Below are 22,688 nucleotides of genomic sequence, written 5' to 3'. Positions count from 1 at the left end.
ATGAAGCACAGAGGGATGAGAATGTAGAATAAAGGATGGTATATGACCTCACCGAAACCTAGTTCGGCTACATTTGATATTTGAGACTTTTTAAAACTCTTGCTACTTACCAATAGGCATTCATCTAAACTTCCTTAAACACAGTAGTTGTACTAATATTAGTATGATCTGTTTTGTGATGGGGATAAATTTTTCTTCAAATTCACCTTGTGAGCACTAGCCGTCACGTGATGTAAATGGTATCAGGAACTTTTCGAATACAATGACGTCATGATTGTCATGGGAATTCATAGCTCAATGCGCATGCTCAGATGTGCAATGAAGCGTTTTTGCCGCCTCCGATCGGACTAGTGTGGACGCGAAACATTTTATCCGTTTTCATGTGTGGACGGAAAACTATTTTTCGGAGTCGGTGTGAAAGTTGCGGATTCAAATTTGTCCGGCATAGTGTGGACGGGGCCTAAGTTAAAACCAAGACAATGCTTGTTGTTCAGCGGTCCACACCATTTGTGCCGGGGGGGCGGGGGGCCAATGCAGCTTCAGGGACACACGTGCTGTCTTTGCAGTAATGGCAGCTTTGCGAGCCAAAAAATATTTCCACCCTCCATCCTCTGGGTTGGTTGTCAAAAGATGATGGAATGGTTCACAGAAAAGAAGGATTTCGTTTAACTTGTCTAAGACGATCTTCTCCCTTAAGGTGTTTTCTAAACAATATTAAAATATTTGCAGGTTCTGCCCTTTTGTAGGCCACAAAATAAACAGTTTTGCGTTATGCATGTCACACTACTTGTGAATTTGATCTTGCGCAATGACGCAACGAAAGACAGGAAAACACAGCTTATAAGCCTGAAGCGAGATGACGTTTTACCCCTGTCTCTAGACCATAATCCTTTTCACACTGCTTTTGTTCTTTAATTATGACTATTGTTCCTGTATTCTCTAAGGAATCAAAAATTTTAATATGAAAGAATTTTAAAAACTATTATGGTATAGAGCTGGGGGTAAAACGTCATCTCGCTTCAGGCTTATTGCTTATATGACTGATAACGTCTGATCGAGCTTTTACAGGCTTATAAGCAACCGACCAGGAATAAATCTTTTTTCACTAAAAAAAGATTACCTTATTGTTGAAGATTTAAATCTAATAAAGAAAAGTGCTCGATTCTAAAACACAATACGGCATGATAACATTTGTTTGGCTTCCGATGAAAATGGTTATCGTATGAGTTGGCAACATACGGTACTTACTTACAGCACGTGCATACGGTACGACATGCCGTAACATTGAAATGGCTTCCCATAAGAATGGTTATCGTATGAGTGGGAAACATACGGTACTGACTTACAGCACGTACACGGTACGACATACCGTAACATTGAAATGGCTTCCCATAATAAATGAAATTTATATCTACTTCATTTGTAATCATTTACGATAATAAACTCTTGTGGTTGAAAATATCCAACTATTTAATTCATTTGTTCTAATTCTACATTTTCAATATCATAACATAGAAAGAAAAGAAAAATAAACAATTATTAGTGTTTTGTTATATACCAAGAGTCAAAGAAAACAAAATAATTTTTTGATTTTTTTGATGTGGAAAATCATAGAAAAAATTACCTTTCCGTGTAAATCACTTTTGGTATTGTTATTACTGGTCAATAACATATAGTGTTGCCCGCTGAGAGCCGTTGCCGGGTAAATATCGAAACTTGTTCACGTTCACGTGATACCTTCTCGACCAATCATAGTAAGAGAGAAATGGACTTTGACAGTTGGTACATAACAATTAACACTTACTTATTGCCTTCTAACAGAGAATGCATTAAAACAAAGGGGTTATATTAATTGTCTATGATCTATCATCTGCTAAGCATCCGTGTTCTTCTTTATCATTTCTTGTTATAATTCATATTCTCACGGCTTGCTTGCTAATCCAAACTTGACTTGTGTAAGCATTCGCCCAAGAGAGAGGTACCGGGTAGCTCTTCACCTACTTCATCTACTTTACATGTTTCAGATCTACCCTTTATATATTCTAAACCCGTGGGAATTTCCCACGGTATTCTACAAACGTTACGTTAATACTGAGTAAATAAAAGATATAGATAACGATTATAAGGTATTGTTAAGATATAGATATAGTTAAGATATATAGTTTTGACTTTAACTCTAATAGTTGTGACTTCAATTTTTGGGTTCGTAACACTTGACATACTACAAGATCAAAAGATAAAAAGGAATTCCAATACATTGTGCAGCCAATTAAATGTTAGTATTCTCAGCCTAATTTTAACGTGTTTTTATATTTGTAGTCTATAACATGTCCACTCATTCGTTATCTGCTTTATCATTTAACAACACGTTTTAAATGCTCTTGAGCGTTATATCATCACCAATGATAAAGAATGGCGCCCAGTATTTTGGATCTGTATACTTGGAAGTGTTTCTCATCTCGTTCATTGTCAGCTGTAGACTCGTACTGGCACTTTTCCCATTTTTCAGATTGCCATAAAACGATGTCATGAATTCGAGTGTTGCATCGTCATGGGTGGCCCACAGAGACGCTACCACTGCACGAGCACCTGACGCTAGAAAGGCTCGACACATGCCAACTACTCCTTCAGCTCTGATTTCACCTCGTCCACTGTGACAGCAGCTTAACACAACTAACTGTGCACGTACTTGAGCCTGCTGTACATCAGCCATGGTCAGCATGTAATCTTCTTCATCTGGGATCTTTGTTGCTCTTACCTCAGGAGAAGGTGCAAGTACGATGGCAGCTTTTGATAGGATACCATGTGCAGCAATGTGAACAACAGATACCCCTTTTTGTAGTTTCTCTAGGACAGCCTGTTTTGTTGCTGCTTCGCATATTAGTGGCTTAACACCAAGTTTATAAGCTATTACGATTGCTTCTGCTTGTGCACCCAGCAAACCTTGAATATCCTGTTCTTCTCCATACATCATTACCTTCCCAACCAAAGGATTACCAATAATCAAAGGCTTGGCATAGCTGGTTTGGTCTGTTGGGAAGTCTTCAAAGTGCTTTAAAGTCGCTAATGAAGGAGCAAGTCTAATGCGTTTTGTCTCTGATAAATACTTTCCCGTGCGAGGATCTCGTAAGGCGGGAAAAGGCACTTTGTATAAGGGACCATCGGGAATAATAACAACCTCGTCTTGCTTCAACGATAGTATTCTATCACATTCTAAGATATCAAATAGGTCTTCTAGAGTAGATCCCTTGGTTTCAGCACTATTCCCATTAGATTCTCCTCTGTTAGAATCGAGGTTCAGCAGTAATGCCGTTGCTTGATTAAGTCCCTCGTATTCTTCTTGGCTTCTTCTTTGTTCTTTTTGAATATCTTCTTCCTTGTCCAAGGACCTGTTCTCACAGTCAACCACCTCACCAACACCCATTTCGTCAAACAACCTATCGACGTCTATCTGTAGGGAATGATTAAGACAACCGGAATAATGCAATTTTGTCCCTTCAATAAAAAACATCAGAAAAGCACTAAAACAAAGCGAGTAAAAGGCAATGCTGAAGTCATTTCTTGAGACCTGAGACAAAACATCATTGCTCTCCTCTGGTTCCATCTTGAAGTTTAACATCATAAGATCTTTCAATGCTCTTGCACGGCAACGATCTAACACTAAAAGCGCTTCCTCGATCTGTTTGCCTTTGGTTAACAATATTGCCAACAGCTTATAACTATCGATATATTCGTCAAATATGGAGATCTTGAATTCATCACGACTACCAAGTGTGGTAAAGACCGCTTCAAAGCATCGTATAGCTTTTCTTAGATAATGTTCTGCCAAGTTCAGTTCAATGTTTAATGAAAAAAATAATTTACCAAAGGAATAATAAAAGTGGGGTAATAACCCATCAGTAACAGAACAAGACTCAGCAGTAGGTAGCCCTTCTTTGAAACAGCGTAAAGCCATGTCATTCTGACCCATCAACTGATACACGTTCCCGATTTCTGAGAGACAGAACATGTTGAAAGAACGACCCGAGCACGTCTCCTTTAATTGTTCAAGGCAGTTGATTGTTTTTTCATATTCTTTTTTAGAAAGATAAAAATTGTAAAGCCTCATTAAAGCTCTATGTTTCTTTGTTTTATCGCCTGTCTTCACCGCTTGGTCAAGATCCTGTAATAGCGCATCTTCAGAACATGTTGGTACCTCTAAGAATACCTTAAATGACTTGTCAAACGAACCAACTTTGGAATAAAGACAAACACGAATATCTTTGAAGTTTTCTTCAGTTTCTTTGTCTCCAAGCTCTGTAGCAATCGCCATGCCTGCATCTATACTCTGAGACACTTCATTCAACTGCATCAAGTCCATATATGCTTTAGCAAGAAAAATATGTCCGTACATCTGATATTTTTTGTCGCCAATTTCTTGAGAGATGTCCAGGCATTTCTTACCGTATTGGATGGCATTATCGATACTTTCCTTATCATCTGATATCAGGTATAAATACGAAAGATCGAGGCATGCTTGCTGTTCAATCTTTTTCTCGCCAATTTCTTGTGCCATGTTGATGCATTTCTTGTAATAATGCACTGCATCATTATACTGATCCAGTTTCTCATATATCTTTCCTAGACAAAAACAAGCATTTACCGCTGGTTTCTTCTCGAAACGAAAACGCTCCACGATATCGATGCATTGCTTGAAATTCTGAATGGCATCATCGTATTTCTCCGAGGAATAATATATCTCTCCAAGTAAGCTATAAGCATGAGCCTCAGCATCTTTATCGCCAATAGTTATTGCAAGCTCAACACACTTCTTGCAATAGATAATTGCATTGTCGTAGTCGGAAAGAGCATAATATATATTCCCCATTAACAGATAAGCCCAAACTTCACCACATTCTTCTATTTCCCTTGCTATTTCAATGCATTTGTGTACAAAATCAGCGGCATCTTGATAGTGATTCAATGCATGATGTGCTATTCCAAGCTCTGAGTACGCCTTTATCATAGCCTTCTGATTGTTGTTTTTCATGGCGCAATCAAGGAGTTTGTGCGCATACAGAATAGTGTCATCATATTTCTGCATATATTTATATGCGTCCGTTATGCGGTTATATGCCATCATCATGCCGTCAGCACTATCAATTTCCTGGGCAATTTTAAGACATTTTTTGCCACAGTCAATAGCATCATCATAACGAGCTAAGGACAAAAATGCACGTCCAATTTGCTGATGTCCATTGATTTCGCTTTCTTTATCGCCTATAGTTTGAGCAATTTCGATCATTTTCTTAGCGTGCAAGACAACGTCTTCAAACTCCTTGAGCTCCATATATGTGAAGGACAAATGTTTACGAACTATTAACTCATCACTTGGTATTGCTACAGCTAACGGTAATAATTCCTTCAGAAATCTCAGTGAATCAGCATGTCTACCTATGCTGTTGCTATGCACTACGAACAGCACGCATGAATTCATCATGGTACTTATATCATTACAGTGTTTAGCCATCTCTATGCACTCTTTGTACAGACAAATCAGCTGTTCAGTTGACAGTCCAAGTTCCTCTGGCAACATGGAGGCTGATGCACAGCAAAACCTTACAAAAGTAGTCTTCTTGAACATATTCATCTTCAGCTTTACTTGTTATTCAACATTCATCTAAAATTAAACAATAAACTGATAATTAAACAAGCACACACTAGAACGAACGAAGGAAGAATAAAATCATTTTTAAATATTAAAAATTAAAATAAATAATTGAATGATTTTTTGTATACATCAGTGGCAGATCCAGGAATTTTAGAAGGGGGGTTACAAAGGTTTTACCAGAAATACCTGGAAAAGGAAGGTGGTTTACTAAGGATAATACTGAGAAATATGAGCAAAACGGGGAGGGGAGGGGTGGTGACTAGTCACCCCCTTCAACTTAAGTCTTCAGGAGCATATAAATCAAACTTGCAAAGCAGCTTACTTTCAACTTACAAATGTTAGGCGCATAAGGAAATATTTAGTAATGAAGTGACACAAACACTTGTTCATGCATTAATTATAGGGCGCATCGGATTATTGTAACGGTATTCTACATGGACTTCCGGCAATAAACAATAAACATTGCGAAATTGCAAAGAGTCCAAAATTCAGCAGCTAGGCTTATACATAGTATACCTAGATACTCTCATATTACACCAGTTTTAAACGTTTTGCATTGGTTACCGGTTAAATTTAGGATAGATTTTAAAGTCATCTTATTTACTTTTAAAGCAATATATGGGCTTGCCCCAAGATATATATGTGAACTGGTTAGCATTAAGGACAACAATTCTTATAATCTTAGATCTTCTAAAGGTTTTGCTTTTGCAGCAGCCAAGCTTTTTGACCAAAAGACACTAGGAGACCGTGCTTTTTCGGCGGCTGCTCCAAAGTTATGGAACAATTTACCTCAAGAGATACGTAACGAGAGACATTTTAATAGATTCAAGACGTTGTTAAAGACCCACCTTTTTAGGCTAGCTTTTAACGGTTTGGACATGGAATTTCGTGCGTGCCGGGTCTAGTGGACAAACTAATGTTTGGTTTGTCTGCATTGGATTCGGCGCGTGCGGGATTCGACGTCTAAACTGGACATTAGTTATCAAATCTTTTATATACTCTTTTCGTAGTTTTTTAGAGATTTTATGCCTAGTATTTTAGTGTACCTATATGTAATGCGCAGTTGGTCATATTAACATGTTAAATTGCGCAATACAAATAATAAACTATTGTTATTATTATTATTACCCCTGCATCCACCCCCGTACATAAATAATAAGATATGAATTATTGAAAATATTACAATATTGCCTTTCTTCTTGATGGACCATAAGCCAAGAGTCCAACACTTTAGTACTTTTGAGACTTTCAAGTGTTACCAAGGTCTATTGAGTGTTCTATTTGTTCAGAGCTAACACTTAGATCACCAAAAACATTACTTAGTTTTCAGCTTTTGAAAGGATGTAGACAATCTTCATGTATAGCACAAACATACCCAACCTCTAAAATCTAATTTATGCTTCTAAATTCTGAATTATGAGTGTTTTTTTATTTTTGGAAAATCTGCAACCGTGCATGGCTGGAATGGAATGGACTTCAGTTCACCGAATTGTGCGGATTCAAAAGCGTTTTTACTCTGAATTTGCAGTTTTTATCCTATAGTCTTAATTATATTATTCATAACTAAGGATTTTATGCTGAAATCATGTAAAAATATCAAGATTTCCTCCCTATTTTTGGAAAACATATTGGATCTTGAATCGTAGAACATTTTGCTTGTCTGCCCATCCATCAACAGTCAAACACTTTAGTGTTCTATTTGATTAAAGAATATTTTCATTTAAGGGAGTATAATCAGTGATAAACTCCCTTAAACTTGAAGTTTGCTTCTGAATTTTGCATTTTCAGAGATTTTTTTAAAAAGGAAAGAAGCAGATGAGATTTTTTGGAAAATCCAGAATCGTGTAGATTGATGGAATGAGTCTTGGATCACAAAAATATTTTCATCCCAAATTTGAAGTTTTTTCCTACATTTTTTATCTCAACATTCATAGCTAGTTACTGTAATTTGATGCTGAAATTCCAAAACTCAAGATTGATTTTTTTGAATATTTGGAAAACATAAGATTACAAAACCTGGAGATAGTACACTACACACTACTACGTGGCTTCTCTCCACACTATTCTTTAATTTATCCATTTAGAATGGTGAACATTATAACTCCTAGTCCATTTTCCAAATAATATTTGAACTAATAAGATTATAAAATACTATGAATAGGCTGATAGAAATATAAAATACATTGTCATTGTTGTTTGTGTCAGTAGACTAATGGGCTCATACAACAGAGGGAGGGGGGGAGGCAAATGTTAGTTAATGAGTCAACTTTGGAATACATTATGCTATTTATATTATGCATATTGTGAGAATTTGTAATCCATAACAACAACCAGGAAATGTAGAATTTTGTGGCATGTGCATTGGTACATTGACCACATTAAATAAAGGTTGTTAGACAAAATATAAAAAAACTCATTAATAATTCATGAAGGAAACACAATAGAAATCATGACCATGAAGGAGGTTTTATATCTGATATAGATTCGTCTTCATTTGCATAAACTTTAACTTGGATTTTCTCTGTCAAACTTGGTTCATTTCGTAAAGAATTCGGTACAGTATGAGAACGTACATCAGGAGTTTTTTAAGTCGTTTAATAAACTCGCAGATCGTGTTTTATCAGGTCTAAAACCACTCGGCTACGCCTCGTGTTTTATGCCCAATAAAACACTCTTGCTCGTTTATTAAACAGTACATAAAATGTTTATACCTGGAGATCAAGGCAATCCATCAAATGATACATCAGATCTCAGAAGAAGAAGTCTTGTTTCCATGTACAGTAGAGGAGATGTCACATACCCTGTCTATATAGCTTGTTCACTTGTGAAGTGAAATCTCCTTCAAGTCTAAAAGAATTGAATAATTATGAAACTGAAATGTAGAGTCCAGTTGTAATAAGGTAAAAAAAGACTAGAAATCCTGGATATAAGCAATAATCTTTATAATCTTTAGATAGAAAATAAGTTAATAATAATAATAAAAGCAATGAAAACGTGGAAATCCAGGCGCTCTACCAAATGAAGTTATTTCCGGGTTACGTTTTGTAGGGTATAAAAAGACTCGTCGAAAGAATGTTGGAATAAACTGAGTCTTACGGATATAAATACATGAATATCATACGTACCTGAATATAAAGAAACTAGGGTTCTAAATACAACAGCTGATAAGCTTTCTATTACATCCTAGCAGCACACAACCATGAAGAATGAATCATGGTAAAACAACTTCCACCAGCCGTCATCTTTGTTGGATTATTACAGGGTTGTTATTCATATTTTCAGTTATGAAATTGAAATAGGCGGTAAACCGGAAATCACTGGAGCATGTAATCGAGGAATAAGCAGGTTCGGATAGATGGTTTGATATCTTGGAGACTTATTTGAGATGAAGATTTCTAAGAAAAATAACAGTGTAATATTGAAAAAGGTATACTCAAATCTTGACTTAAATTACTAGGTTGATATTACCTGATGGTTATGATCCTAAGGTGAAGATAATACGAGGAAAAGAACTGAAGAGATTAACTGATTCCATGAGTCGAGGTGGTTGTCTCGCTCAACTATTCATTTCTATTTTTTATTCGTATTTCTTTCATTTTATTTTGTCAATATTTACTCGCATTTATCACGTTCTGTCCGTATACATCGTTATTTATTTTCTCTTTTTCTCTTTCCGCGACTCGATTGATAGCTACCGCAATATAAAACCGTTAAAACCATAAAACTCTACAGTCCGGTGATTTTTACTCAATAAACAGTACGACCGTTTCCAACCTGTGTCATTTTTTAGCCCGCCCGCAGGGGAATTTCTTATTTGATTTGATGTGTTAATCTTAGTTTTAATTCCGTTAATTTATTGAGAAGAAAAATATTTTCTCTTTCAAATTAACTCGAAAAAACGTTGGTCCACTTTTAGAATCGAGTTACGGAAATAGCGCGTAACTCGAAAAATAAGGTTCAATCTGTTGGGTTCGAGTTACGTAACTCGAGTTTGATTTCAACGCTGTTTGTCATCGAGTTACGCACAGATGTGAAAGTGGGCGTGGCCCCCAAAACATGGGTGTGTCCGAGCGCGTAACTTGAATAATGCGTAACTCGAAAATCGTAACTCGAAGAATACCTTATCTCATTTCAAAGCTTTCTTCTTGAACTGTACAGAAAATGTAAGCTATAACGGAAGTTTTAATACCACTAGATTATCAACTATATTTCTCCTTTATCGGGTATCATACATCAACCCTCGTGTCTCTGCTCCAAAGTTGTGGAATGACCTTCCAAAAGACATTAGACACTTAACCTCTCTAGATTTATTTTTTAAAAAAACACTCAATACACACCCTCTTAAACATGATTGATTTATAATTATATACATATTTATATATATTCTAACTATTATTATTTTCTTTTCTTTTAATTTAGTAGGAGCTACATTTGTAAGATTGTCATAATAATATATTTTTTGGATTTTTTGAAGAGTTTTTGGATTTCTGTAAAGGCATTGAGACTTCGTAATACCTATAAGAACTGCTATTATTATCAATACAAACCATCAGTATCATTTTAGATTATTTGATTATGTTTAAATTGTAGGGCTCCTAAGTTGCGACGTATTTCCGGGTTCAGTCACGCAAGAGACCGCTAAAATCTTGCCACAACTTATTCCCAGGATTTATTCTCTACCTTCAACGATTAGATATAAGAACAAAAAATCCTGCTATGAAAAAAAAAAAAAAAAAAAAACACAGAAAAATATCCGTAGAAGTTATGACTAATTTGAACCCGGAAGTCGTTTTTCTTTCGAAGCACGTCACGGTTAACAGCTCTATAATGCCTTATAACGCGCGCGCTGATTGGCTGGCTACCGTGTTAATAACAGAAGACAGAGACAAGCTCGCTTCATAAAAGCAAAGTAAAACGGCTGCTTATGTCTCTGTACTGTGATACAAACACGCTGGCAGCTGTAGACCACTCGAGAAGCATGAAAAACACTTAGCTACGCCTCGTCGTTCCTATGCTTGCTTCTCTCGTGCTCTACAGCTCCCAGCGTGTTTGTATAACAGTATAGAGTCACGCGCGCGTTTTATATTCCTTAAATATTGGATGGAATAAACTATTCTCGACTTTGACGTTACGTCAACCAACAACTAAAATCTGACAAACTATTTACTCCACAGGTAGTGTGTCGAATATTTTGTACTCTGTTTTAACCCTTTGGTGTCCTTTTGATAAAAATATTTATTCATTCTCACTTCATTATACATCATTGAAAAACTTATTAAATGGGTTACAAAATGGGTGCACAAAATTTGGAGATTTCAATATTTTATCATTAATATTAATGCTGATTTATGCTAATTGAGTGTCACGTGACGAAGAAAATTTGAATGATACTGCCATAAACATATTTCAGATTAAACTTCTCAAAGATAAAGTTTAGATTGCTAAATCCTGCATTTTCTCTGAAAATGTCTTTACAAAAATCTTAGTTATTCCTAAAGTTATGCTAAAAAAATTAAATACGATGAAAATGCAACATTTACAGAAAATAGACCCGTTGCAGACGGCGCTCTACTCGTAAGCAGTCAAACTCAATTGATGAATCAAGCCGTTTGATAAAAGAACAGCTTATGAATCAGTTTGCTACGGCAGTTTTATATTGGTACTACAAACACGTTAAGTTAGACAGGGCTTACCGCATTATATGCGACACTTGAGCGACTGTTGCTCGTAATGTAATGCTTAATGTAGGATTATTTAACATATAATCAATGAATAGATGCACTCCTTTTTTCAATACGCTTAGCCTTTAAATTAGCTATTATCATCTAAGTATATTTGGTAAATCTTCATTTCTTCATTTAGAGTTTATCATTAATCGTTCTTTTTGTGTTCGTTGTTATTATAGAATATTTCGTTAGGGCGCACTTCCACGATAGCTTAGGAACTTACATAATTGTCAAGGATAAAGTAATGTATATAAATATACAAAACCTATCAGTTGATCTGAAATAGTGACGTAGAAATGACGTCAATGCAAAACTGAGGTGTCTTGCATGAAACCTGTGAAAATTGATCAGCCAAAAATAAAAACCTGTCCGCCATTGGAATAAAAATATAAAACTCATTCGTAATTGTGTCATCAGTGTTATGAAGCACTTATTAGCAACGTTATTATTTTATTTGGAAGCTTGCAAATCCAAACTTTCAAGAGGAAAAAGACACCTCAGTTTTGCAAATTTTCTCTATTCTGATAGGCTAATATTTTTATTATATCAGCTGGTAATACATGAATTATGATGACTTGAGATCTCCCTTCACTTTTCATACCTGTAAAGAACGTCGTAAGTACGCTGCCTGTTGTTCAACCAAAGTCTAGACTGAACTATGATGACTTGAGATCTCTCTTCACTTTTCATACCTGTAAAGAACGTGGTAAGTACGCTACCTGTTGTTCAACCAAAGTCTAGACTGAACTATGATGACTTGAGATCTGCCTTCACTTTTCATACCTGTAAAGAACGAGGTAAGTACGCTGCCTGTTGTTCAACCAAAGTCTAGACTGAACTATGATGACATGAGATCTCCCTTCACTTTTCATACCTGTAAAGAACGCGGTAAGTACGCTGCCTGTTGTTCAACCAAAGTCTAGACTGAACTATGATGACATGAGATCTCCCTTCACTTTTCATACCTGTAAAGAACGTGGTAAGTACGCTGCCTGTTGTTCAACCAAAGTCTAGACTGAAGTATGATGACTTGAGATCTGCCTTCACTTTTCATACCTGTAAAGAACACGGTAAGTACGCTGTGTATTGTTCAACTAAAGTCTAGACTGAACTTAGTTGTAATAAATTCGAGTGGAGCGGCGTTTTAACCATGAACTCCAGTGTTGCATCGTCATCGATGGCCCACAGAGACGCTACCACTGCATGAGCACCTGACGCTAGAAAGGCTCGACACATGCCAACTCACATGCTAATATGTTGACTTGTACAGGGCACGGTAAAATCACCTCATCCTACGCCTTATCTTATATTTAGATTTGATGATATGAGCAGCTGAAAATATATCAGTTGTCTTCTGAACTAAAAAAGGCAGCACTTGTCATTATAATGATAAGAATGAAAAATGTCATCATTATGCTATGTTTTCAGTATTCTTTAACAATTGATTGTGACATCTTCACCCATGAGAAAGAATGGTGCCCAGTACTTTGGTTCGCTGTAGCCGGAAGAGTTCCTGATTTCATTCATCGCTTGATGTAAACTTACACTCGCGCTCTTTCCGTCCATTAAGCGAGTATAGAATCTAAACATGAAATCGCATGTTGCTCCATCATCGATGCCCCACAGAGACGCTACCACTGCACGAGCACCGGACGCTAGAAAGGCTCGACACATGCTAACTACTCCTTCAGCTCTGATTTCACCACGTCCACTGTGACAGCAGCTTAACACAACTAACTGTGCACGTACTTTAGCCTGCTGTACATCAGCCATGGTCAGCATGTAATCTTCTTCATCTGGGATCTTTGTTGCTATTACCTCAGGAGAAGGTGCAAGTGCTATCGTACCTTTAGTGAGACTGCCGTGTGCAGCGATATGAACGAAAGCTACTCCTTCTTTTAGTCTCTGGATAACCGCTTGTTTTGTAGCCTTCTCTCCTGTCAAAGGCGTCGCATTGAATACATTGCCTACTGCGATCGCTTCAGCAAACGCATTATCCAAAGGATCAAACTCTTTCTCTTCACCATCGAACATGACTTTACCAACAAGAGGATTTCCAACAATTAAGGCGCCTTTCTTGGAATAATAATCTTCTGTGCGTTCTTGCAACGCCTTTAAAGTCGCTAATGAAGGAGCAAGTCTAATGCGCTTTGTCTCTGATAAATACTTTCCCGTGCGACGATCTCGTAATGCGGGAAAAGGTACTTGGTATAAGGGACCTTCAGGAATAATAACAACCTCGTCTTGCTTCGACGATAGTATTCTATCACATTCTAAGATATCAAATAGATCTTCTAGAGTAGATCCCTTGGTTTCGGCACTATTCTCATTAGATTCTCCTCTGTTAGAATCGAGGTTCAGCAGTAATGCCGTTGCTTGATTAAGTTCCTCGTTTTCTTCTATACATCTTCTTTGTTCTTTTTGAATATCTTCCTCTTTGTCCAAAGACCTGTTCTCACAGTCAACCACCTCACCAACACCCATTTCGTCAAACAACCTATCGATGTATATCTGTACGGAATGATTAGGACAACCTGAATAATGCAAATTTGTCTCCCCTCCAAGAAAATACTTCAGAAAACCATTACCACAAAGTGAGTAAAAGGCAATGCTGAAGTCATTTCTTGAGACCAGAGACAAAACATCGCTGTACTCTAGGTGTTCATCATTGCTCTCCTCTTGTTCCATCTTGAAGTTTGACATCATAAGATCTTTCAATGCTCTTGCACGACAACGATCTAACACTAAAACCGCTTCCTCGATCTGTTTGCCTTTGATTAACAGTATTGCCAACAGCTTATAACTATTGACATATTTGTCAAATATGGAGATCTTGAATTCATCACGACTACCAAGTGTGGTAAAGATCGCTTCAAAGCATCGTATAGCTTCTCTTAGATAATGTTCTGCCAAGCTCAGTTCTCTGTTTAATGAACACAATAATTGACCCAAGCCATGATAGAATAGGGATAGCTGCCCAGTATCAGACCAAGACTCAGCAGTAGGTAGCCCTTGTTTGAAACTGTGTAAAGCTATGTCATTCTGACCCATCAAATGATACAAGTTTCCCATTTCTGTGATACAGAACAAGTTCACAGAACAATCAACGTTCATCTCTTTAAACCGCTGTAGGCAATTGATTGTTTTTACATATTCTTTTCTAGAACGATAAAATTTGTAAAGCCTCATGAAAGCTCTGGATTTCTTCTTTTTATCGCCTGTCTTCACCGCTTGGTCAAGATCCTGTAATAACTCATCTTCAGAACATGTTGGTACCTCTATTAATTCCTTTAATAAGGGTGCATCCACCTTGTTTTGCAAACCAACTGTGCAATAAAGACTAGAACGAATTACATTGAAGTTTTCTTCAGCTTCTTTGTCTCCAAGCTCTGTAGCAATCGCCATGCCAGCATCCATACTCAAAGACGCTTCATTCAACTGCATCGAGTCTATATATGCATGAGCGAGACAATGATATCCGTCCATCTCAGTATTTTTGTCCCCAATTTCTTGAGAGATCTTCAGGCCTTTGTTACCGTATTGGATGGCATTATCCATGCTTTCCTTATCAACTAATGTCCGGTATAAACACGAAAGACCTAGACATGCTTGTGCTTCAATCTTTTTCTCGCCAGTTTCTTGTGCCATGTCGATGCATTTCTTATAGTAATGCACTGCATCATTATACTGATCCAGTGTCTCATATATCTTTCCTAGATACAAAAAAGCATTTACCGCTGGTTTCTTCTCGAAACGAAAACGCTTCACGATATCGATGCATTGCTTGAAATTTTGAATGGCATCATCGTATTTCTCCAAGGAAATATATATCTCTCCAAGTAAGCTATAAGCCTGAGCCTCCGCACGTTTTTCGCCAATAGTTACTGCAAGCTCAATACATTTCTTGCAATAGATAATTGCATTGTCGTAGTGGGAAAGAGCGTTATATATCTGCACCATTAATAGGTAAGCCTCGACTTCAACACGTCTGTCTTCTATTTCCCTCGCTATTTCAATGCATTTCTTTACAAAGTCAGTGGCATCTTGATAGTGATTCAAGGCATAATGTGCTACTCCTAGCTCTAAGTACGCCTCCATCATACCCTCCTGATTGTTGTTTTTCATGGCGCAATCAAGGAGCTTGTGCGCATAATGAATAGTGTCATCATATTGCTGAATGTTTGCATATGCGACCATTATGTAGTCATATGCAACCATCATGCCTTCGGGACTATCAATTTTCTGGGCAATTTTAAGACATTCTTCGCCACAGTCAATAGCATCATTATAACGAGCTAAGGACAAAAATGCATGTCCCATTTCATGATGTCCATAGATTTCGTTTTCTTTATCGCCTATAGTTTGAGCAATTTCGATCATTTTCTCAGCGTGCAAGACAACGTTGTCAAACTCGTTGAGCTTCATATATGTGAAGGACAAATGTTTACGAACTCTTAACTCATAACATGGTATTGCTTCAGCTAACGGTAATATTTCCTTCAGACACCTCAGTGATTCAGCATGTCTACCTAAGCTGTTGCTATGCACTACGAACACCACGCATGAATTCATCATGGTACTTATATCATTACAGTGTTTAGCCATCTCTATGCATTCTTTGCACAGACAAATCAGCTGTTCAGTTGACAGTCCAAGTTCCTCTGGCAACATGGAGGCAGACGCACAGCAAAACCTTACAAAAGTAGTCTTCTTGAACATATCCATCTTCAGCTTTACTTGTTATTCAACATTCATCTAAAATCAAACAATAAGTTGATAATTAAACAAGCATAAAAAGAATGATTAAATGAATAATAATAATTTTTAATACTAAAAATTGAAATAAAGAAAAACAATTTTTGTATACATCAGTGGCAGATCCAGAAAATTTTAGAAGGGGAGTTACAAAGGTTTTACCAGGAATACCAGGAAAAGGGGGGTGGCTTACTAAGGATAATACTGAGAAATATGAGCAAAACGGTGAGGGAAGGGGATGGTGACTAGTCACCCCCTTCACCACCCCTGCATCCACCCCTGTACGTAAATAATAAGATATGAATTATTGAAAATATTATAATATTGCCTTCCTTCTTGTTGGGCCATAAGCCAAGAGTCAAACACTTTAGTACTTTTGACACTTTCTACTAGCTTTAGCTGTTGTATCAAAGCGTGGGACAATCACAAAAGAGCTAGGCTCCAAACTAGGTGAAAGCCCAAAGATCGAATTAGAATTTGGTAGTTGATTATTGAGGAGGGAGGAAAACCGGAGAAAAACCCTCTAAGCACAGGAGAGGACCAACAAACAACAATCCTCACATACGACATCGAGATGGGCAGGACTCGAACTCGGGCTGCATTGGTGAGAGTCGTCGCATTAGCAGCGCAAGCCACTGGTGCTTTTATGTGTAACCAAGGTCTGTTAAGTGCAAAAAATTGTTTTTTTGGAATCTTCATGTATAGCACAAACATTTTATTCACAAAATTTTTTTCGTATTCAAGCGGTGAGCGCCAAAAACTATTTCAGTTCTTGAAGAAAGGCAGTTGTACAAGGCTAAAATCTTGTTATTCAGAAACTTTAACTTGTTTGGAAGTGGAGATGACCGATGAAAGTGGAATCAAAAATGTTAACCCAAACAAAAACGCAAAAATTTGAATCGAAAATGAGGTTTAGGCCTTCATTTGCTTATTTCCCATACATTTTCTATAAAAAAGCCTGACAAAGCTACATTCTAACACAAATGCAGCAAAACATCTTTGTACAATTGAAAATACCGCTTCAAACAGGCATTTTATCATAGTATATCAGTGTCTAACTGTCAAAAAAAGGTTTTGAATGTTAATCCAAAACGAAAATTAGGATCAAAACTCATACAAAGGTCTAGTTTTTGGCGCTTTTTGCCATTATTGCTCGTTATTGAAATAAATTTCCTCTTAATACTTTTGAAACTTAGTACTTTTGTAAACACCAAGGTCTATCAAGCGTTCCATTCAATCAATGAACAATCAGTGTTAAACTCTAAAACTTGAAGTTTGCATCTTATACTCATTAATTATTCATGAGCTCATCGACCAACCAGGGTTTCTTATTTGTACCACGTGCAGTAGTTTGAAACCCCCATCAAATACTACCGCACCCATTTCGAAGTACTAGAATTTTGAAATAAAAACAAACATAACAAAAAGAGTATAAGATGTCGTGTCAAATATTCGTCACTGTATTCTGCTACGCCTCGGCATTTATTCCACTCGGATTTTGAAACCCCAATAGAATTCAGCAACTCGTATTTGAAACATTACTTCTGAATTCTGCATTTTCACATATTTAAAAAAAAAATAGAACCAGAGATATTTTGGAAAATCCAGAATAGTGTAGATTGATGGGCTGTGTCTTGGATCACAAAAATAAATGTATGCTGAATTTAAAGTTTTTTATCTTAAACTTGAAATTAAACTAGTAATTAGATGCTGAAATTCAAAAAATCAAGAGTCAATTTTTTAAATAATCGGAAAACATTAGATTACAAAACATTTTGCTTCTTGTCTGTCCATATACCAACAGTCAAACACACTAGTACCTTGTATTGACTGTCAATTATATGAGAATCAGTGTCGTGTGGTAAGAACATGATCTAGTAAAACATTTTGCTTCTTGTCTGTCCATATACCAACAGTCAAACACGCTAGTTTCTTGTATTGACCGTCAATTATATGAGAATCAGTGTCGTGTGGTAAGAACATGATCTAGTAAAACATTTTGCTTATTGTCTGTCCGTATACCAACAGTTAAACACACTAGTACCTTGTATTTTGTGTGCATGTGAGCATATGCATATGGAATATGTACGTTTTAAATATTAAAGTTTTTATTATTAAGTTGGGTTTTTTTTTGAGACTTTGAGGTGGTAAATACATAATGTTTTCTGAGGTTTAACAGTTTCCATATTTACTTGAACATTTTCATCCATATTGTGATACTTTTTGTGTATTTTTTTATAAATCCTTCTCAAATGTGACTCCGAGAATCAAGTAAAAGCTTCTTGTGTAGTACCTTGTTTTAAAGAATTATCATAACTTTGGCTAGAATTGTTCTACAGAGCCCATTTGTTCACTTTAATGGCCATTGAAGCGAGTATTGAGAATAGTGTATTACATCATATGAAGTAAGAATGCAATATATTAAGAGTAAATGATCATACTCCAAAATCAAATATCGTAATAGCCATGTGTAACTCATACAATTAAAATACCTACAAATTTCACTGTAATTCTAGTACATTACCTACATGGCTTCTCTCCACACTATTCTTTAATCACTCATTTTGACTGGTGAACATTTTAACCCCTCAAACCCTAATCCATTTTACAAAGTAAAGAGTCATTCATTTTGTAACGCTATTACCATGATATCCTGGTTATCTGTTGAATTTGTATGATGGGTTTATAGCTGGGGGTGGGCTCCTAACAGATAGAAAAACATTTTGGTTGAAGAAGAAACAGTTCTTTATTTATTTTCCCAGTCAATGCATAAGTTATGATCACTAAACATGGTGATAGCCTGGGTAGGTTTATAACTGGAAGGATATTTGCATTAGTAGACTAGTAGGGTTATAACCAGGGGGGCTTGTAACTACAAGGATAATTGCATTAGTAGACTAGTGGGGTTATAACCAGGGGGGCTTGTAACTACAAGGATAATTGATTTGTAGACTAGTAGGGTTATAACCAGGGGGGCTTGTAACTACAAGAATAATTGCATTAGTAGACTAGTAGGGTTATAACCAGGGGGGGTTGTAACTACAAGGATATTTGCATTAATTAGTAGACTAGTGGGGTTATGACCAGGGGGGCTTGTAACTACGAGGATATTTATGTTAGTAGACTGAGTAGGCTTATAACCAGGGGTGGCAAATGTAAGTTAATAAGTTAAGATTGATGGACACAAAAATATTTTTATGCCAAATTCGAAGTTTTTTCCTTTCATTTTTTATCTCAACATTCATGACTAGTTACTGTAATTTGATGCTGAAAATCAAAAACTCAAGATTGATTTTTTTAAATATTCGAAAAATATAAGATTGCCCGACCTGGAGATAGTACACTACACACTACTACACTACACACTACTATGTGGCTACTCTCCACACTATTCTTTAATTTATTCATTTAGAATGGTGAACATTGTAACTCTTAGTCATTGTCCAAATAATATTTGAACTCATAAGATTATAAAATACTCTGAATAGGCTGATAGAAATATAAAATACATTGTTGTTGTTGTTTGTGTCAGTAAACTAATGGGCTCATATAACAGAGGGAGGGGGGGGCAAATGTTAGTTAATAAGTTTATTTTGGAATACATTATGCTATTTATATTATGCATATTGTGAGAATTCGTAATCCATAACAACAACCAGGAAATGTAGAATTTTGTGGCATGTTTGTAAAGTAGCTTTTAGCTAAGTACATTGACCACGTTGAATGAAGGTCATTAGACAAAATATAAAATGTACAAAATTAATGAAGTGGTAGGTCAGCCAATCAGATCTCAGCATTTGATTAAAAAAACTCCTGCTCATTTATTAGAAACGTAACCAGGACCATAGCAACTATGAGGCAAGCCAAGCAGTTGCCGCCGTAGATATTATTCACAAATGCCCCTCAATGCTCCATGAAATCACATTTCCATGGATCTCAATTTCAAAACATTTCCAAGGGGAGGGGGCATGTGAACTGAACCCCCCTTGTTCTAGTTGCCTTCCCCTTCACCACTCTTTTGCCTTGGTAAACATTTTGGTCTGGCTACATGCTATTTTCCCTATGTTGTTGATAAATTATTTATTCAAAAACCTAAGGAAAATAGCATGTACAACGATTATGAGGCCCTATCCAGCATCTTTTGGGGCATAATTATTGCTGTTGTTTGGTGCTGAGAAAATGTCCATGGTCGATTCATAGGCTTTTCCTGGGTGACTCAGATTTCTATGATTGTTGTTTCCATTTAGACAACAGTTAGTTCCATTCCTGTACACAGTGTCGTATATGAGTAGATCTACTTCTTGATTCTCTCCTTTGTTTTAATCATGAGGGTTTTTACAGAGCAACTACTGTAGCAGGGGCCACATACACACTTAGCCATCATTATTTTGTCAATAACAATAAAAATATATCTTTAGCAGCTATTGTTTTCTGCTGTTTTTTGATTGGCTCTACTCTAATTTTCAATTATTTCATTCATAAAACTGAATAATTCATAGAAATTAATTTTTATGATATCAATTCCATTATGAAGTTTGAATTGAAAAGAAACTACAAATCTTTTGAACAATTAGCTTATATTGTTCAATTAGCATCTTTTCTTTCTGTCATTATATAATAACCCAATTCGTTGTCTAATAATACAGCTTCTCATTAATCCCATATAGGTAACTGTCCAATTATTTTCTTAATTGGACAGGTCTTGTTGGTATGGGATTAATTAGGCAGCTATATAATTAATAGGTAAAGGGATTTCATACTCCCCAATCAAGAAATAATTAGACTCGGCCTACGGCCTCATCCAATTTTGTCAGTCCTTGGAATTTTCCTCGTCCAATTATTTCTTAATTGGACAGCATGGAGTCCTATTACATATACTTATTTTCTAATTTCTCAATGAATTTTCTAATTCAATTAACCATTATACCAATTGATCTTCTAATTTAAACCAATAATATATCTTAAATAACCGATTGTCCAGTTATGTGGTATCTATAACAAGAATAAGCCTTAAAATAAGCTGTTTGTTAGGAAAGACTTCTTGAATTCAGAACATTACAATGAATTTATCACCAGTAGGAGAGTAAAATGTAATTTAACACTAAGAGGTTTTAGTAAACCCGGAGTAGTCAATCGATAAAAATCGATATTGATAAAAATCTATAGAAATCAGATGATTTGTATCGATTTTTATGGGAAATCGTTTAAAATCAATAAAAAAAATTGGTGTGAGTTTGATTTTTATCGACTTAGTCGATTTTTATCGATCAAGATTTGACAGCTTTAATTCGATCCAATAATGAGTAGAATCATATAATGAGCTTTATTTCACGAAAAATGTTCGAAAATATCGATGATAGTGCAATAGATTTTGCAGATCAGGCAGCTAATTATCCAAGTACTTTTGCTGTCTTTTCACTGATCACTATAACATGGCTGTAACATGCACCTATTTAATAACTTGTCTTGAGCAGTTCAAATGAAACTGTTTTCATTTGAATGCAGTCTAACTTGAACACTAAATGTATATATGTTATGCACTTGATTAATTATGATCGATCTAGTGATCGAATACGTTTGGTTCTAAACACGAAGTAATGTTGGTGTACTGTAAGTAACACTCAAAGTCTCAAAAGTAACATTCAAAGTGTCATCGAGTTGAACGCAGGCAAGCATGAAAATTAAACTTGTTAAAATTTAAATTGTTCAAGAACATAAATCGAAAAAAAATCGATACAAAAATTTAGTGTGAGTTTGATTTTAACGATTGATAGATACAATCGATATCAATCAAATCAGCGGTATCGATTGTTATCGATTGACTACTCCGGGTGTAAAACATGAGCGGAAAATTATCCGAAGAAACAACTCAAAACCTTGGGGACAATTTTAAGTTAGCTAAAAACTTACCATTTACCAGAATAGTTTATTATTTAGACTTTCACTTATCCTGAAAGGATACCTCATAAATCTTGTGGGAATAAACTTATGTTTACAATGATCTAAGGGTACGTGGAAATCCCAGCTAGAGTCTCTACTTATTACTCCAGTGAACAACAAGGCGAGTTTGGGCGAGTGTAAATACGCGACATAAAAAACTCTTCTTACGTTGTGTATATTGAATTTCGTACCTTAAGTATTTCTTGCAAAGAAACCAGGTCTCTAACTAAAACAGTTGATATGCTTTTCATGGCATCTTAGCGGCGAAAAAAGGTCGTAAAGTTGTATGTATGTAAGCATCCCTCGCCGATGCCTCCGTCGCCATCTTTGCTGTGCTTCGTGAAGAGCTATCGATCGTTTTGTGTAATTCCCGTAACCATGGAATCCATTGTATTCGCCAATTGACGTCACTGGAAGGTTTGCAGAGAAGCACAGGGAGCCCAACTTAGATTAAAATGAATTGTGAAAATAAAATCGGAAAAATCAAATAATTAGTTTTTTAAATTCGAGATCAAGATAATATCCTCCGTAATGCGAAAGAGCAAAAAAAATCAATGAAAAATGCACTAGAACATTTATTTTTCGCGCGCGTCTTTGTTTTCCTATATAATTCCCCT

General features: G+C 36.1%; 1 protein-coding gene across 1 annotated transcript; it reads right to left on the bottom strand.

Annotated features, from left to right (window-relative positions):
- Positions 1–1,446: 1,446 nt before the first annotated feature.
- Positions 1,447–22,422, bottom strand: LOC116304179 (uncharacterized). Its single transcript, XM_089028733.1, has 4 exons — positions 22,263–22,422; positions 12,816–16,131; positions 12,342–12,432; positions 1,447–5,645 (listed from the first exon to the last, which is right to left on the bottom strand). Exons 2-4 carry the CDS (start codon positions 16,099–16,101, stop codon positions 2,372–2,374), a joined length of 6,651 nt encoding a protein of 2,216 aa, XP_088884859.1. The 5' UTR covers positions 16,102–16,131; positions 22,263–22,422; the 3' UTR covers positions 1,447–2,371.
- Positions 22,423–22,688: the final 266 nt, after the last annotated feature.

The sequence above is a fragment of the Actinia tenebrosa genome, unplaced genomic scaffold (genome assembly GCF_029948245.1).
Source record: "Actinia tenebrosa isolate PJP-AT-01 unplaced genomic scaffold, QUT_ActTen_1.0 PGA_scaffold13__45_contigs__length_12533684, whole genome shotgun sequence".
Taxonomy (NCBI): Eukaryota; Metazoa; Cnidaria; class Anthozoa; order Actiniaria; family Actiniidae; genus Actinia; species Actinia tenebrosa.
This window is presented reverse-complemented; position numbering and strand designations above follow the sequence as displayed.

Excerpts from the sequence above, each read along its gene's own strand:
- LOC116304179 (XM_089028733.1), bottom strand. The coding sequence starts at position 16,101 with ATGGATATGTTCAAGAAGACTACTTTTGTAAGGTTTTGCTGTGCGTCT. Across the intron at positions 12,433-12,815 it reads TGAAGATGTCACAATCAATT|GTATGAAAAGTGAAGGCAGA; the intron begins GTTAAAGAATAC and ends TGTTCTTTACAG. Across the intron at positions 5,646-12,341 it reads ACTTACCACGTTCTTTACAG|ACAAGTAAAGCTGAAGATGA; the intron begins GTATGAAAAGTG and ends GAATGTTGAATA.